At 44.8% G+C, this 18,460-nt stretch overlaps 1 protein-coding gene and 1 long non-coding RNA gene across 5 annotated transcripts; one reads left to right on the forward strand and one right to left on the reverse strand.

The window, feature by feature from the left end:
* Nucleotides 1-521: 521 nt before the first annotated feature.
* LOC133086957 (uncharacterized) lies at nt 522-14,062 on the reverse strand. Of its 4 annotated transcripts, none has more exons than XR_009700370.1 (4): nt 13,727-14,062; nt 8,112-8,479; nt 1,416-1,715; nt 522-796 (listed from the first exon to the last, which is right to left on the reverse strand). It is a non-coding gene; the product is annotated as an uncharacterized LOC133086957 (long non-coding RNA). The 4 variants fall into 4 exon arrangements; XR_009700369.1 differs by having other exon boundaries at nt 7,711-8,479; XR_009700368.1 differs by having other exon boundaries at nt 1,416-1,720; nt 7,711-8,479.
* Nucleotides 14,063-14,161: 99 nt separating this feature from the next.
* LAMTOR5 (late endosomal/lysosomal adaptor, MAPK and MTOR activator 5) lies at nt 14,162-18,460 on the forward strand. Its single transcript, XM_061186199.1, has 4 exons — nt 14,162-14,269; nt 15,132-15,193; nt 17,104-17,221; nt 18,150-18,460. The coding sequence occupies exons 1-4, from the start codon at nt 14,235-14,237 to the stop codon at nt 18,208-18,210; spliced, it is 276 nt and encodes a 91-aa protein (XP_061042182.1). The 5' UTR covers nt 14,162-14,234; the 3' UTR covers nt 18,211-18,460.

Raw genomic sequence — 18,460 nt, forward strand, 5'->3', positions numbered from 1 at the left:
AGCTGAAAAGAAGACCTAGCATGTTCAGGTCTCAAGGTCAACAGTTCCTACCATGTCCATGCAACAGTCCTTTGAGAATTCTTTCCCCGAGGCCAACAACTAATTCCCTTTAGGAAACAGGACTGGAGTGGCTGAAAGGGGTCAGCCATCCTAACGGGGCTGTGCCCCATTCTCTGCTCTTGCTGTTCTGGTTCCAAATCCAGTGTGGACAGAGGGGAGTGCACACAGCCTTGGAGCATCCTTGTGGGATAGGCGCTCTCTCTCTCTCTCTCTCTCATAGGATTTGAACAAGATATCAGGCCCATCCTGAATGCAGTTCGATAGATTTACAGACAAATGGAGCATGTGTCACTTGCAAAGCAAGCCCCTCAGTACCAACAAGCTCAATCTGCTGGAAAAGGCTCAGTGTCCCCCTGGGGTGCAGCCCAGAGAGGAGGCATGTGACTGGACACAGAAGAAAACAAAGTTGGGCAGCACATGCCTTGGATGAGTTAATGAGCCCAGGACTGAAGATCGTTTATTGATGTGGTGAAATGTTAACACTATATGGCTAAGTGGAAAAAGCTGGAAACAAAAAATATACAATGTAATCCCCATTTTACATGTGTGTGTGTGTGTGTGAATGCGTGGACACACACAAAGAACAAGATGGAAAAGAAAGGAACTAAAATGTTCACATTTTATCTTGGCAAGGAGGAATTGCTGATGACCCTGGGTTTGGTTTATTTGTCTTGGTGGTTCTTTTGTCTTCATACGTTTCTACATTTTCCATTTTTTATTTGTGCACACGTTCTTTCTGTAATAGAAAATGAAGTAAATGTTATTTTAGAATAATTATAAAAGGGTGGGAAAGGGAAAAATAAAAAAGAACATGAGTATTGGAATTATTTAGAACTAATAATCATCCTCATTCTGTCCCATCTTGGACAAATTATCCTCCCTGGCCTCTGGTGCTCTCCCTAAAGCACCTACACAGTACATGCTTAGACAGAGAAGGCAGACCTACTGTTTTTATGATGGCTGGTTATTGTTTTCAGAGCAAGGGTGCTTAGCAGCCAGCAAAAGATGATTGTGGTGCTAGGGAGAGATTTTTGGTTTCCTCTGCTGCGACCGAGGGTCTAGAGTGGACGTGAGGCAGCCTGGTGGATGCCAGGAAATGGTGCAGCTGAGAGGTGCCCACACTCACCATCCAAACCCTACACAGTGCCTCCAACCCAAGCATGGGGAGTGCAGACCAGCAGAGACCTTTGGGACCCGGTCAGCAAGATTCCAGCCACATCCGTGGCCATGACTAATGTGAGCTGACATTCAAGAGTCCGGGACACAGCCAGCAGACATTTTCTTTGTGAAATACTGTGTAGGTGCTTATGAGTAGGGGGCCAAGCCAGGCTGGGAGGGGGGATAGATGGATTCACCTGCAAGTTGATGAGACCCACAGCCAAGTAAAGTGGCTGGACCTCCATGGCAGAGGCACGAGGGACACAGGGGATGCCAGGATGGGGCTGAGCATGGCTCCAAGGGCTTTGGGGACATTGTGCAACATGGGAAAGATCATCCACAGTGGCCCAGCAGCTTCTGCCAAAAGGAGCAGTCCCAGGTCCATTCTGCCATGTCAATCTGGCTCCAAAACACTCAAGTTAATTTCAGCGAGAGCTCCCCAGAGTTCCCAACTGGGCACATAATTTCACCTTCTTAATAAATCACCGGGAGTCCTCCTGTCCTAAGAAAAACAAGAAGAGGAACAGCCAGAATCTGTCAAGAAATTAATTGAAAACAGCAATATAAGACAATATAATTCCTAGCTCAAGGGCAGCCTTGGAGGTCGGGTACTGTTCCTCTGAGGCCTGCTGACCCAGGGCCCCCCCCATCTGCTGGAAGGAGGTGCTCCTGCCTCCAGCAAACTGTAGCTCTTCTCTCTTTAGCAAAGCTACAAACAGCACATCTTTGTGCACCTCCCAACCCAGGAGCCAGGGCCACAGACATCACGTGGCATCAAGGATGGCTCTTCTAAGAAAAGCTAGAAAAAACATGCCTCTGTGTATTATGTGCACCTGAAAAAGGCTCTTGTGTGTGTTCATTATATGTTTCATTTATGTGTTTGCATCCTTTCTTGTGTGATGATGACCAAACCAGGATCCGAGCATTTTAGAGCTGGAAGGAAACCCTGAGATTAGACAGCACCCCCAGTGCCCAGCATTGCACCCAGGACTCAGGTGCAATGTCCTCATTTGATGGGTGAGACTATGGTCATGGTCACAGACACAGTTAAACGCAGGTCTTCTGCTCCCAAGTGGCTCTATCCCATTGGTCCTTCTTCAGTTTCATTCAGCAAACCAGAGCACACAGTGAGGAGGCAAAGCTGAATAAGACAGAGCCCCTACCCTCGAGGGACTGGTGGGAAAAGCAAGGATGTACATGGCTGTGATGTTAAGAAATAATACTAATAATTCAAAACCTGGAAACAAGGCCACAAGAGGACAGTAAGTCCTTCCAACGTCATTTGGTCATTGTTTCGCAAGTCCACCCAAGGATTATTTAATCACCCAGGGGAAGGTATCTTTGTTTAATGGCTATTTACCATTAATTAAGGGCTCAGACTCTGTGAAGTTACATGTTAACTTGTAGATCATGTCCAGTAAAGATATAAATAATGTCTATTCAACAGAAAGCATAACATTAAAGACTGATTTTTTTAACTGCCTTGTAAGACATTAACCAGTTATGTTTTGTTTTTTAATTGGGGTAAAATAAACATAACATAACATTTTACCATCTAACCATTTTTAAGTGTACAGTTGTGTCATTGACTATGTTCACATTGTGCAACCATCACCGCCATCCATCTCCAGGACTCTTTTCATCCTGCAACACTGACACTCTACACCCATTAAACAATAACTCCCCAGTCTCCCCTCCCACCAGCACCTGGCAACCAAAGTCTACTTTCTGTCTCTATGAATTTGACTATGCTACATATCTCATATGAGTGGAATCGTGCAGAACTTGTCCATGCGACTGGTTTATTTCACTTAGTATAATGTCCTTAAGTTTCATTCATAGTGTAGCATGTGTCAGAGTTTTTCCTTTTTAAGGCTGAATCATATTTCACTGTACATATACACCACATTTTGCTCAACCATTCGTCTGTCCATGGACACTTGGGCTGCTTCCACCTTTTGGCTACTGTGAATAACACTCCTATAAACTTGGGTGTTCAAACATCTGTTGAGACTCTGCTTTCAGTTCTTGTGGATATATATCCAGAAGTGGAATTGATGGATTATATAATAACTCTACATCTAATTTTTTGTGGAACTACCATACTGTTTTCCACAGTGGCTGTACTGTTTTACATTCCCACCAACAGTGCACAAAGGTTCCAATTTCTCCGGATCCTTCCCAACACTTGCTACTTTTTGGTTTTTTTATTCTAATGGGTATAAGGTATCTCATTATGGTTTTGATTTGTACTTCCCCAGTGATTAGTGATGTTGAGCATCTTTTCATGTGCATATTGGCCATTTGTATATCTTCTTTGGAGAAATGTCAATTCAAGTCCTATGCCCATTTTTAAAATCAGGTTGTTTGGGTTTTTTGTTGTTGAGTTGTAGGAGTTCTTTTATATATTCTGGATAGTAACCCCTTATCTGATACATGATTTGCAAATGTTTTCTCCCATTCCATGGGCTGTCTTTTCACTCTGTTGATAGTGTGCTTCCATGCACAAAAGTTTTTAATTTTGATATAGTCCAATTTATCTATTTTTTTATTTTGCTTCCTGTGCTTTTAGTGTCATATCCAAGAAATCATTGCCAAATCCAATGTCATGAGGTTTTTCCCTTATGTTTTCTTCTGAGTTTGGTAGCTTTAGCTTTTCCATTTAGGTCTTTGATCTGCTTTGAGTTAACTTTAGTACATGGTATAAGGTAAGAATTCAACTTCATTCTTTTACACGTGGGTGTTCCGCTTTCCCAGCACCATTTGCTAAAAAAGACCATCTTTTCCCCATTGAATGGTCATGGCATGCTTGTCAAAAATCATTTGACCATACATGTGAGGGCAACCAGTTTTGTTCTAAACCTAGATATTTTACTTGAACATTTCCTTTTAAGTGCTTATAAATACCCAGTTCCTCAAAATGCTCTTTGAACCAGCTTTGCCATCTTATTGGTTCCCTCATTCATGAACTACTAAATCTTTGACACCTGCCCATTCCATATTTTATGAGAGCCATGTTTTTAAATGTTTGAACATTATGCTTTAACAGTAACATACAAAGTGCTGTGGGTGTCAGGGTGAAGATCATTTCTAGTCGAGGGATTCAAACACCTTTTCACTTTTGAAATCACCCTTATGATTAATGGGTAGACTTTTGGCAGATAGACATGGTGGTTTGGAGCGAACATTAAAGACCACGGAAACAGCAGGAAGAGTGTTTTCCTTCCTGTTTGCTTCCTTTCTTGTGTGTCTTAGCCAGCAAAGTCTATTGGCCAACACAGATGTGACACTTTTCATGAGAAAGCCTCAGGGAAAAAAAAGCTTCTTGCCTCTTTCATATGTCATTTCTCTTCACGACAGGTCCCTGCTACAGCTCCAGGTCAGTGCCTTCCTCTCAAGCCTCCACCTCCACCGCACCCACTTCCCCTACCTGACAAGAGGCTAGAAAGGGCCTAGGCCTTTCCATCCATACTTTAGATTCATCTCTGATTCTGCCCTAACGAGGGAATTGCATTTCCTGGCTGTCTCCATCCCACCACGTGGGGCATCCATGAAATATCTCCCTGACAGACTCTAAATGTTACCAGCATCAATCACGGGGATAAACCGCAAACAAGCCCGGACAGAGCAGCCACCTCTGTCGGATCCAAAGTGGTATTAATTAGAAACCTTAACTTCTGGCCACAGAGGATGAGAACTGCCGCCCTCAGGTGACCTTTGCCTTGGCAGCGTGTCCCCAGCCACGGCTGCCGGCAAAGCCCCTCCCTTTGGGGATCTTTACTCTGCAGGGTGCTTCTGCCCCGCTTGAATTTAACGCTGAGACTTGTGTTCCCTGAGGATCTCAGGTGTGCACATTCCTCCTTGGGTTTTTCAGATCACATTGTTGTGGTCCCCAGGCCTTTCCCACCTGAGCTTCCTAGCCCATGGCCGTGGCATTTCCTCAGGCTCTCGGCGGCCACAGCAGCCTGTACGGTGGCTTGACACTGGATGTCCCAGCTTCTGGCTTGCTGAGAGGCTGTCGCTGACCTCCCCCTCCTCCATGGGAACCCATGCACAGCGGTAACCCAGAGGAGCCTCAGCAGAGCCTGTGCCTTGCGTGCTGCTGAGACCCATGGCCTTGGGCTTGCCCACTCCTCTACCCCTCCCAGAGCCTCAGCTGTCCAGACACCCTGACTGAGGTCTCCAGGCATCCCAGCCCCTCAGCCTTGGCTCAGCCTCTACCACTGGTAAAGACACCTCCCCGCTGGGGTCACCAGGGCTCCCTAAGGGGCTGACCAAGGAAGGAGTGAGTGGAGTGAAGACTCAGCGATCTCGAAGCAGGGCTGCTGGGCTACTTTCCTGGCTGGGCAACCAGTGTGTTCTGTGGGTGGTTGAGGGCAGGCTCAGGGTGAGCCAGCCTCCACCTGATTTTACCCTTCACTAGCTCAGCAACCTTGGGCAACTCACTCAACCTCTCTGAGCCTCAGTTTCCACATCCATAAAATGGTGCTCATAATAATACCTCAGAAAGCTGCTCGATAGTAAATATAAAACACTTAGTACAGCACCTGGCAATAATCAATCCTCAACAAATGTTAACTATTTCTTGGGGGTCAGGGGTGGGTTTTGCGCCACTTGTGCGGTTGTGTGTACACAAAGAACACGAAGTCCTAGGGGAAGGACAAGTGGAACAAAGGCCAGAGATCGTGCCACTCATTTCTCCAGGCCTTCTCTTTGCTGACCAATGTTTCTACCAACTCATAGAGAAGGCTGTCCTACTTTCATATTTGCTTGTCCAGAGAGTGATAAACTGTTATCTCCTTAAAGTAATCCAGCCTGCTTTCAGATGGGCCCTTCTCCACCTTGACAGATGGGATTACATTCATCTCCCTTCCCCTTTGGCAACTGGAAAGATCAATGAGACATTAGTCTCCCTGACTCTGACTTTCTCCTGGGGGAAATGCTCACGGCCCAGAATTAATGTGGCAATTGATTTACTCCTGGTGTCTAAAGGCACAAGACAAGTCCTCCCACTGCCGGGAGGAGAGATGGGGAGACAGCAGTCTCTGGCCACTTTCTGGGTCTGACTCACAGGCCTGTGTTGTCTAGACTGGTTGAGGAAACAGTTGCAGAGAGACTGATTCACCTGGGATCTACATCCTGGAGACTGGCTGGCCCTAGCCCTGGAGTCACAAAGCCATGGACACTCTCAAGTTCTACGACCTTGACAAGCTATAGACCTCTCCAGACCTCAGTTACTTCATCCACAAAATGAGGATGAAGATCCCTGATGGGATGACTGTGGAATTAACAAGAGATAATGTGTGTGAAGAGATGTGCTTTGTAAATGTTAATTTTTTATCTTTAAGTACTAGAGTAAAGGCAATGTTCTTGAGTGAGAAACCAACAAAGTTTACAGATATTAAAACTGAGGCCTAGAGAGATGAAATCTATTTTCAGTCAGGTAAGTTAGGAAGACTGTCCACTGCCTTCACTGCTTTTGACACTGTGATTGAGGCCCTGCCCCCCACTTTCTACTGGTTCCTTGGGAGCTAGAATAATGGACAGATGAAGGGTTGGAGAGGGTCACTTTCCTGAGATTTTCAAAGGGATTCCCCGCCTAACAGAACATTTGCTGGACACTTGCTGTGTGCTAGATGCTTTCCTAGGGACCGTGGAGGGCAAAGACAACACACTCAAGTTCTGATAAGCCCTCGACCTTGGGGGTTTGGTGTTTCTCTTTTCATCCTTCTCTCTCTCGCTCACTTGTTCATGCGTCTTCTCCCTCCCAGAAGCAGCTCTGCCTGCCGCACTGAGTCCTTTCCTTACAATGTGGCCCCAGACTCGGGGCTGGGCCAGACACTCAGGTTGTTGTTGGTAATGATCATTGGTTTGAACAGTTTCTCTTACCCAAAGTAAAACTTGGGTTTTGTTTTGGTTTTTTTCCATGATCTCTAGCTTATTTACTGTATAGAACATAAACTCCTTGAGTGAGGAAGCTCTGCCTGATTTATTACTACTACCCACATGGAATTTGGCAAACTAGGAGTGAGAAATCGATTTTAAAAAATGAAACTACAGATCTACAGTGAGGACACAGCACGAAGCTGGCGGACATACATACTCTGAGATGCATTTTATGGCCCTTATCTCTAGAAGCACAAAGCAAAATGACCAACCTCTCCAATTCCATATTCTTATACTCAAGCAGAAGAAAGGGCAGATAGCTCTCCCCTCCCCTTGCCAGGGCGTGGAACTCTGCTCGGTAAAGTTGCTCTCTGAGGTGTGGAAGGAGCTGTGGGAGCCTCGCCTAAGAGCTCTCCCTCACGCCAAGAAGGAAGCCCCCTCCCTGTAGGAGACACTTGAAATGCTCTCTTGTTGCCCGGCCCCAGGTGAATGCCTTTGCTTTGCTCAGGCACTTGCAGAACAGATATAGAAAGCAGACATTTCCTCTTCAGCCTCTTTTGCAACTAAAGCCAGGGATGTGATCCAGGCTGCATTGCTTAAACTTACCCACACAAGACTTCAATTCAGAGGCTCTGGGAAAATTCCACTTTGCTGGCAAAGGCAGCAGCAGAGGAGTCTGGCTTCGGGGGCGTAGCGGGTATAGGGTTAGGTTCCTGCCACAGTAATGGCCTTGGTGCCGCAAGCTGTTGTGGGCTGCCACAAGACCAGTGGCAGGGGTGGCATGGTGGGCTTGGAGCTTTGTCACTGGAAGCTTAGACTGAGCTCTCCAGCCCTCCCAACAACTGGGTAACCGTGAGCTACCCAGTGTCATTTTAAAATTTCCTTTCCTACTCTATAAGCCAAAGTCAGCTTCTGTTGCTTGCAACTAAGAGCCCTGAATGACAGTCTAGTTCAGCTTTGCCTCAGCTATCATTTCTTGAGGTCGTGGCGACAATAGCAGGTCTCACCTGTTCGCTGTCTGCGGTGGCCCCAGAGACTGTGTGAGGGGCTTCTCGTGCGTCGTCTCATGGAGTTCCCACACCACCGCTATGAGGTGGATACTATTCTTATCTTCAGGGAGAATTGAAAAAAATCTGAGATATCAAGGCATTAGAGGACTTGTCCAAGGTCTTACAAGAGGGTAATTCAGTGTTGTAACGATAGGTAAGCTCCCGAAGCTAAATTCAGATTCCAAGAGAGATGGTGGCAGCCAACAAAAAAGCTTCTCGCTCTGCTCTTCATGGCAGGATATGCAGAACTAGGTGGGTCCTCTTGTCTTCACGACATTCTCTACTCTGAAGTAAGGACCAGTAACACTTCACTAAGTTCGTAGATGCTGAAATAAAGACACAAAGATATTTCACTGCCCAAGAAGGATTTTTCCGGGACAGTGGCAGAGAGGATTGACAAGGGAACACATTGTTACCCCACAAGCATGTTTTCTGAAACTCCCCAGGGGCTAAGGGAGTCCATGCTGGGTAGACAGTGAGGGGTAGCCAAAGAAGCTGAAAGCCTGCATTTAACTAAAAGCATCAGTGTGCAGGTCGGCACTGCAAATACATTTTAATACAGGTAATTTCTTTCCCATTCATTTTCAAGCACTTATTTCATTTACGCAATCCCAAGGTCAATAAATCTTGGCATTAAGGCTGATTTGATGTGTGATGCAGACAGTCTAATTAAGGATAGGGTATTTTATCAGCTCCTCTAAATTTCCTTTTCTCTAGTCTACAATTTTTTACACTGGGCTGATCTTTTTTTTATTCATAAGGGTTTCATTCCCATTTGTCATGGCTGCATTAACTGGGCATCTAATGAAGATTTGGATATGGAAGTCTGCATCTCATCTATCCTCAGTAGCAAAATTAATAAAGCAGCAGGAAAATAGCTTCCTGAACTGAAATGTCCTTGGCCCACGCTGAGTCATCTAAAATATATTTTGTGTCTTCCAAAATTGGGGCTTAGCTATAAACTTTAGGAGACAGTGTTCAATTTCAACTTCCATCCACTGATAGCCGGTACCCTACTCCCCTGCCCAACCCATTGCTTGGAGAGGCTTGGACCAGAGTGGCCAGAAGCCTATTTTCCCACTATTCCCTCTGCACACATTTATTGAGCACCTTTTATAGGCCAGGTTCAGGGAGATATAAAACAGGCTCTAGAAGGCCACAGTCAAATGGCTCATGCCACCACTGTTGGCCAATGCAAGAAAAACATCTTAGTTAGCCAAGTATCAAGGCTGGGAGCAAGCTGGAATGATTATCTGCTCTATCCTTTTGCCTCTGAGAGGGTGAGCCTCCCAACCAGTTTCTCTATAATTAAGGGCTGCCAAACGCCTGTGATCACAGACGTTGACTTGTAGACTTTATGGATATATGAGTATATTGGTTTCCCAGAGCTGTCATAACACAGTACCACAAACTGAATGGCTTCAACAACAGAAAGTTATTGCCTCACAGTTCTGGAGTCTAGATGTTCAAAATCAAGGTGTCCTTCTGAGGGCTGTGAGGGAGGGATCTGCTCCAGGCCTCTCTCTTTGGCTTGGAGATGGCTGTCTTCTCCCTCTGTCTTTTCACATTGTCTTCCCTCTATGAATGTCTGTGTCCAAATTTCTTTTTATAAGGACACCAGTCATATCGAATTAGGGCCCACCCTAATGACCTCATTTTAACTTGATTACCTCTGTAAAGACCCTATTTCCAAATAAGGTGACATTCTGAAGTACTGGGGGCTAGGACTTCAACATATGAATTTTGGGGAGACACAATTCAACACGAGTGTCTCTAAAATTGGTTTAACTAAAGCTCTAAGACAACCTGTAGCAACACAATAGTTAGAACACTGCATGGAGGGTTAAGAATTCCATGTTCAAGTTCTAAATTAGCCATTTCCCCTCTCTGAGCCTCAGATTTCTTCTCTAGAGAATAAGAGAGCTGGACTGGGCCTCCAGAACCCTCTCACGTCGCCAGGACTGTGTTGCTGATGAAGTAAGAGAAGTTGAGGCAGCACAGGGGGCAGGTTAATGGTGAGGCTCCACCACTCACAAGCAGGCTGATCCTGAGCAAGGATTGATCTTCTGAGCCTCAGGGAGTTTCTTTAACTCTTAAGTGAGGACAGTGACAACAGCTACTTCAAAAAGGTTCTCAGGACTAATAAGGCCTGTGAAATGCCTGGCACACAGCTGTCACTCCATGTGTACGAACTGCTAAGGGCACTACTGCTCTTATTACTATCAGGAGTTAGGCTTTGGATGTAGGACTCAGCTCTCAGGCGGTGTCCACGATCGGAAGACAGGGGTCTGCACCCCAGTGTCCTATCCAGTAGCTCATGTGGAGTGAGAGACTTCAGCTGGCAGGACTCCTGTGAACCTTGTGACATGCCTTTCCCCATCTCCACCTTCCAAATCCCATCCCATTCCATTTAGCTTTTCACATTGATGGCATTAGGGTTAGGGCTAGGATTTCAGGTGATTTTTTTTTCTCACTGTTTTATTAATTTTACACACCCTAGAAAAGTATAATAAAACATATTTCATCATCTCATTTAAATGCAGCCCTGCGACCTCACACCCACATGAACACTAGATTGCTTGAGGTCTGTAGTGGTCATTCGGCTCTTATCTTCTTTGAACTGTTAGTTATTTGCTCATGTGTGTCCTCGCCTAGGCTGTAAGCAACTTGAGGAGACAAATGGGTCTTCTTACTGAGATTTAGCAAACCTTACTGACTGACTCCCACAATGCACCAGCCCCCTTACATGAAAAGTCTCATATCATCCTCCCCACAACCTGATGAGGCAGGTAATGGTGTTACCATGTCACAGATGAGCCCCTGAGGCTTCGGGGTCACATGGGTAGGCAGTGGCTAAGCCAGGATCCAATTCTACGTCGCCTGACTCCGAGGCCACCAAGCTAGCCTAGTGCTGTCCTCAGCAAGCTGTACCAGCTCAGGAGGCTCGTGGGTCCCTGTAACTCACTTAGGATCCTCCAGCCTGAGCAGAGTTTTCCATGGCCTTGGTGCCCCCTGGTGGCATGTGAGGGCTCGTTCCCAGCCCAGCTTCAGGCTCATTCCACTGCAGGCCTGCGACCCTAAGCACTTGAAAGAGTGACCAAGGGGGCTGGCCCTGGTGCAGCAGGGCCCTCTGCACCCAGGGAAGGGCTAGAGCCTCTACTAGAGTGTCACTTTTTAAATGGGCCGCCCCCGCCCCGAGGATTCTGCTCCTGATAGGTCAAAGAAGAGCGCTTAGGGTCTCAGGCCAACAGCCGTGAGATGACCTACAAGGTCTGGTTCACACCACCCAGCTTCTCATCTCCCCCTTCCCAGTCAGGACATGTGGGCATGGGCACTCTCTGCAGCACTCTCCTGGGATTTCCATTTTCCAAGAGCTTGTTTATGGAGGGGGGGAGGGAGAAGAGGATAAAGGTGGTTAAAGTTGAGGACTTAAAGCTTCTTTACATAACACAGAGTCTTTTTCTCAAAAAACCCATCAAGATTCTTCAGTAAATATTACTGGAGTCCTATTGTGCTCCGCAGCGCTCAGGATTCAGAAATGGAGAAAACACCCTTTCTGTCTTGAAAAGTAAACATATAAAAAATTACAATGCAATGAGGCAAGTACTCTGATATGGGTGTCCTGGGACTTCTCCTGTCACACCCAAAATGGTTATCAGTACTCAAAACTGAGAATAGAGAATCATCAAATACCCCACAAGCTGAAGTAGAAAACAATTAGGGGTCAGACACCTTGTCCAACTAACCATCACTCCAGCCCGCAGCACTTCCCCAGCTTATATAAGCCACCGCTCCTTCTGCAGGGACAAAACAGCAAGAGGACACAGAAAGAGGGGGTGGTGTGGAATAGCCTGCCTTCCCACCTCCGGAGCAACAAGGATGTTTGAGCCAGCGGTCATCCTCTTCCTATGTGCTCATTTTCCCTTCGGAGGCCTTCCTTAGCAGCGCAGAAAGTGATCACCAGCTTTTCCGGGAATCCTATAATCACTGATCTGGCTTTGAGATAATCAGAGATATCCTAGAGCTGCATTAACCAATGGTAGCCACCCATCACACACATAGCTATTGAGCACTTGAAATGTGGCTAGTCTGAATTGAAACACGCTGTCAGTGTAAAATATACACCGGATTTTGAAGACTTAGTCCGGGGGGCGGGTGGGGCAGGGGAATGCAAAACATCTCTGTATTTTTAAAATTGATTACATGTTGAAATGATAATATTTTGGACATAGTATTTGGATAAATAAAATATATTATTAAAATTAATTTCACCTGTTTTACTTTTTTTAGCGTGGCTACCAGGCCATTTAAAATTACAGCTGTGGCTCACATTCCCTTGCTATTGGACGTCGCTGCCCTGAGGGTTAGAGAGCCAGAGCTGAGATGCCCCAGTCCAGCAAAGCTTACACCACACTGGGACCACAAGGGGGCGGCACTGTGGTGCCGAGCTGCCTGGGGCAGGACTTCAGCAGCAAGCAGGCCGGCTCCTCACATTTTCTGATGCTATCTTGTAAGGGTAGTTTTAAACAGCTTTTTCTAAAATTTAAATGGCCCATATTATGTGACCCCAAGGTTAATATAAATCATTTCTCTAGGGAAGGAGTCGAAAACTCCTGAATTACAACATTCAAGACTGGAATTTTAAGGCAGCTGCAAGTTTCTCACCATCACAGCTAGGGAATGAAGAGGGACTCTGAATTCAAGTCGAGAGAAGCCTTGAAGCTGGGCCCCCGAACAGAAGGTGGGCTGTGAGTAAAAGCTGGAAGTGAGAGGGTTGGAGAAAAGGTAGATCCAGGCGTGATGTTAGGCGGACTTAAGCACACGGAGTGGGTATTGGCTTATGGGGGATGGGTGACCTCTAGACATACTCCCATTTTCATCAAAATGCTACCAATCTGAGTGTAAATTGTTACCACCTTTCTGCGGGGCAATTTGTAAGTGTATTTTAAAAGCCTTAAAAATGTCAATATCTTTTGACCCCATAATTCCATTCTAGTAACTTATAAGGAAAATTTTAAACTGCACAAATATTTGGCTATAAGGATATTCATCCAGCATTTGTAATAGCCAAAGAACCCAAAATAACAATAAAACTATAAGCAACCTAACTGCACATTGATATGGGTTGGTTAAATCAATTAAGTAACAGTTATAATATGGACTATTTTGTAAGTGTTACAGAGGTTGTGTAAATGAATACTTACTGACAAGAAAAGACATTTATGCTAAATTCTGTGAAAGGGTCAGCTACAGAATTTTATGTCCAGTATGTGTGTCAATTTTGCTTAAAAAAGAAACAACAACAACAACATTAAAAGCATACATCTGCAAAGACAACTGGCTGAAAGAATATCCTCCAAGGGATTAATAGTCATCTCTGGACAGAGGCTATGGGTGGGCTTTCTTTCCTTATTTTTAAAACTGCTTTTATAATTAACTTTTTTTAAGATTATTTTTAAGTAGTCCTAACTAGTCTTTATCACAAGTGACACGTTCTTTCCCAAACTTTCCCGAGCCCTCGCCAAAGGGGAAGAACCAACGTTTTCGTTAAAATCCCGACACTTTCCCCATACCTATTAGCATTGTTCCATCTCGTCCTCTAGTCCCTGTGTCCAGTCTTTTCCCCGACAAGCCTGGGGACCCTTCACCGGGGTCCTGTGTCTCTCTTGTCTCTCTCTGCCCCACCGCCTGGATGAGACCCCGTCGGACCGGCCGGGTTATTGTAAAACTTCAACAGGGTCTGACCCAACTTCTTGGAGTCGGTGGAATTGGAATCCAAAGGTCTGTATGGAGGAGACAAAGGGACAGGCCAGGAGGCCGGCTCCGAGGGACGACTGCAGACCTCCCTCCCGCGGCGGCATTCCGCGCCGTCCCCTCGCCCGTTGACGCACAGGCAGCAGAACCTCCGCCCGGCTCGCGGCGGCGGGCGCGTGAAGATGTCATCCTGGACACAACGCGAAGGCTGCGCCGCGAAGTTTGTCCCTTTGGAGGCACCGTTCCTGCCCACGGCCCGCTCGCGTCATGTGACCGACCGAAGGGCACCCGAGACCAGCGGCGAAGAAGGAGGCGACTCGCGGCGAGATGGAGGCAACCTTAGAGCAGCACTTGGAGGACACGTGAGTAGTATTCTCGTCGGCCCGTCCTGGGGTCGCGGCTGGGGGATTTGAACGGGACAGAGGGCGCGAGCTGCGAGCGCCGGCCGGGCGTCTTGGGGACGCCCTGTCCCGGGGCCTCCGGTAGGGGTGCGAAATGACCCGGAATTAAATCTCGCCGGGGTTCCGCACACTCCCTCCCGAGCGGGTCTCCGCGGCCCGATCCCAAACCCGACTCTCGTGCTGAAATTGTCTGTCTGGACAGGGTCGTTCTTCGGGAGTTTTAGGAACCGGGGTCGTTTGGGGGAAGGAAGTACCACCTGTGCAGAGCACTGTCTTATAAACATAAACACACACGCGTATTTCCTTACGGGTGTAACCAGTTACTTGCTGAAAGGCATCCGTTAAATTTGTCGAATGAGTAATATCTACGTAAAATCCAAAGTTGGAAAAATAAAAGAAGGCGTACAGGGTAACACCTCCCTCGCATCAGTGCCCCTCAGCTTCCCACTACCCCTCCAAGAGGCAGCCCGTGTTACTTAAGAGTTTTTCAACAGTTTTTTCAAGTGAGTTAGTATGTTAAAATATGCATTTTTAACGAAGGCAACAAAATCCCAACTATTGAAATGTTTGTGGCCTTCCAGAGCTCAACAGTACATGGCACGGTCTTTTTTCTCATGAGAGAGAAACTGGTTTAACTAATTTAAATCAGTTAATTGTAATTTCATTTTTCTTGGGGCAGGGGTGGGCAATAGTGAAAAAAGATTAACACTGATTTAAAGTAGTACAACAATGCCTGGTACAGACAAAGCACATTTGTGTTATAATTATTTAAATTCATTTTCCCACATCATTTGCTTTCTTCTTCCTGCGTTCCTGGAATTAGAATGAAGAATCCATCCATTGTTGGAGTCCTGTGCACAGATTCACAAGGACTCAATTTGGGCTGTAAGTATCTCACATCAACCCTTTGGTGGATTGCACAGCATTTGATGTTGACTGGGAGCCTAGTGTGCAATTCTCTAGTTTTTATTTCCTGTTACCCTGCCACTTTCTGGGGACTTTTGCAAGCGTAGAGATCAGCCCCAAATAACAAAATTAGAAAACTGAAACTTCTCAATTGGTGTTTATAAAGGTAGAAATGTTCCTTGCAATTCTAGCACTACAGAGTCGTTTCTACTAAAGTAGTATTTGAATCATTTTAAATTGGGTCTAGAAAGGACTTCAGATAATGACAGCAGTTATTGAATTTATGCCATATGGTGGGGCTGCGAAGCTTTGTATACATTATCTCTAATTTTCACAATAACCCTGTTAGATGGGTGGTGTTACTTTTTAGTCCAACTTCACTTAAGAGTAAGTGAGTAGGTAGTAAAAATGGGGGCTGCAGGGTTGGACACACCTGGCTTCAACCCCTTGCTCTTGCATTTACTAGTGGTGTCAACTTGGACCAAAAAGAACCTTTCTGAGCCTCAGTTTCTTTACTGAGTTGTTGCTTAATAATAATAATTACTATGGAATTGCATTTATTGAGCTCTTACTATGTGCCAGGCACCGTTCTAAGTGCTTTGCGTATACTAAGTCATTTAATCCTCATGACAACCCTGTTAGGCAGATAAAGAAATGGAGGCACAGAGGTTGACTAACTTGCCTAAGGTCATACAGCTAGTAAGTGGTTGAGCTAGGATTTGAGTCTGGCTCTGAAGCCTCTTAGTCAGAATACTATAAAATTATATATGTAAAACACTCAGCACAGAACCCAGACATAATGCTCAATAAATGGTAACAATTACTGATGAGAAAATAAATCCAGAAAGGTAAACAATGGAAGCCTTCAGCTAACTAATGTCAGAACTAGTAAACCCAGGACACCTTGCTCCTTACTCCTCTGTACTGCAGGACTTTTTAAAGCTCTGAATTTTTGCTGGGAGGTTAATTGAAGGAAGTAGTCTGTAACTCAGGTTTTACACACAAAACAGTTTAGTTGGAAGAAAAAAGGCAGATTTTTTTTGAGGCACTTGCCAGGCTCACAAAGGCAAGGCTGAAATTCAAGTGCGGAAATGTAAAACTAAATGTATTCCTTCAAGAAACCTTCAAGGCCCAAAAGACTGCACTGTGTGTCCAGTTAATGTTTTATGTAACAACAGTAAATCCATCAACTCTGCCATATTGGCATGTCTATTACCTGAGTTAGTTTCAGGCAGATGGGCTTGTGTTGCCTTTCTATACAGAAAGATATTGTAAACTTAGTAATTCTGTTTTGTACCAGACATGCAAGATTTAGTTATCTACAGGCTAAAACAAACATTAGTAAAAAGCCAATTCTGTTGCTATTTGAAAACCAGTTTATTCTAGTGGAAATAATTGCTCACAGAATATTTATACATGCTGTTAAGGTGATCTTACAGCCAAACTCCTGAGTAAAGATCTTTATATCCTTTGAGGTTGATCTCAGTAAAAGGAAATCAGATTTTCCATGAGGAATTAATTAGCTTCAACAAGTCTCTTGCCCTTACTGGTTTTTGTCAGTCTCACTTCTGAATTTCTTCTTGGTTTCAGTTTGCTTTCAGATTGACTTGAATTACAGCTTCCTTATATGCTTGAGAAGGTGTTTAGAGATGGTGATGGGAATGACTTGGAAAATTGAGTGTTACGGCCTTTTACTGACTTAAAAGCTGTTATTGGCTTTCTCACTGATGTAACCACGGAGTATCAGGGCAGAGTCATTTTATGTCAGTACCTAACCTAACAGACCATGAGCTGAACCTTCTTTTTGTGAATAATTCAATTCAGTTCCACTATACCTCTATACTCATTTTTGGACAGTCAGGCAGTGTGATATCATCTCTGTCTTCCAGGCCGTGGAACCCTGTCAGATGAGCATGCTGGGGTGATATCTGTTTTAGCCCAGCAAGCAGCTAAGCTAACCTCAGACCCCACTGATATTCCTGTGGTGTGTCTAGAATCAGATAATGGGTGAGTAGATGGCAGCAGATCCCTTCCTTTCCTTTTCATTCAGAAAAATCAATCCCTGGGAAACTTGACTGGGACTTGACCTGTGTTCATCAGTGATTTCTCAAAGTACTTGGAGGAAGGTTCCACCCTTTGGACCACAGGAGCAGATGGATTGATCTCTTAAGCTAATGTGCTTTCAGACCACAAAGACATTTAAATGAAGAGTAAGAGTCGTCATGAACTATCAATAAAAGAAGCAATAAATAACACAGAGGAAGACTAAACAAAGAACAGAAACAATGTCTGTAGTAATAGAAATACCAAAGACATTGCAAGTGAGGGTCCTCCGAATAATAGTAAATGAAAAAAGCAGAACTATGCACAGGGACTTCCCTGGTGGTCCAGTGGTTAAGAATCTGCCTTCCAATGCAGGGGACGCGGGTTCGATCTCTGGTCAGGAAACTAAGATCCCACATGCCGTGGAGCAACTAAGCCTGCACGCTGCAACTACTGAGCCCACGTGCCACAACCAGAGAGCCCGTGTGCCGCAATGAAGAACTTTCGTGCTGCAATGAAAGATCCCACTGTGCCGCAACTAAGACCCAACAGAGCCAAAAATAAATAAAAATTTTAAATAAATAAACTATGCACATTATGATCACAGTTCTGTAAAGTGAGAAAAAATGTATATATGGTATACGTGCAGATTAAAAGAGGAAAATATTAATAGTGGTTGTCTTTGAGTGATAGGATTATAGAATTAATTTCATTTTTATATTTTATACTTTTCTGTATTTCCCAAATGTTTTATTGTTTAGATATTGCTTTCATACATAGAAAAGTTAAGTATTATTTTTTTTAGTTGTGTCCTAAACCAAACAGCATCTTTAATCTTACATTGACTGCCACTTGCAACACTTTACTGAATATCTTCCACTTTGCCTTTCAGGAACATTATGATCCAGAAACACGATGGCATCACAGTGGCAGTGCACAAAATGGCCTCTTGACATCTTGTATCAGTTCTCCAGCAGCTTGTCATGGGGACTCAATCGTACCTTATGTGAATTATCTTATAGAGCTATTAGAGTTCCAGTAATTAGGCCATTCATGTAATGTGCATTGGGCACTTTTCTATTAATTTTAGAGTAAGCTGCTTTTTGACACTCTGTGGATTGACTTATCAAAATACTAGTTAAGGGAAGTATGTTTTGAAGCAACAGGTTTAGGTCACTTTGTATACAGAATTTTGTTATGTTT

Source organism: Eubalaena glacialis, chromosome 3 (genome assembly GCF_028564815.1).
Source record: "Eubalaena glacialis isolate mEubGla1 chromosome 3, mEubGla1.1.hap2.+ XY, whole genome shotgun sequence".
NCBI lineage: Eukaryota > Metazoa > Chordata > Mammalia > Artiodactyla > Balaenidae > Eubalaena > Eubalaena glacialis.

What these genes read in the sequence shown, in the direction of transcription:
- LAMTOR5 (XM_061186199.1), top strand. Translation starts at nt 14,235, where the DNA reads ATGGAGGCAACCTTAGAGCAGCACTTGGAGGACAC. An exon ending in GAGCAGCACTTGGAGGACAC is followed by an intron (nt 14,270 to 15,131) that starts GTGAGTAGTATT and finishes TCCTGGAATTAG; the next exon opens with AATGAAGAATCCATCCATTG. An exon ending in TGTCTAGAATCAGATAATGG is followed by an intron (nt 17,222 to 18,149) that starts GTGAGTAGATGG and finishes TTTGCCTTTCAG; the next exon opens with GAACATTATGATCCAGAAAC.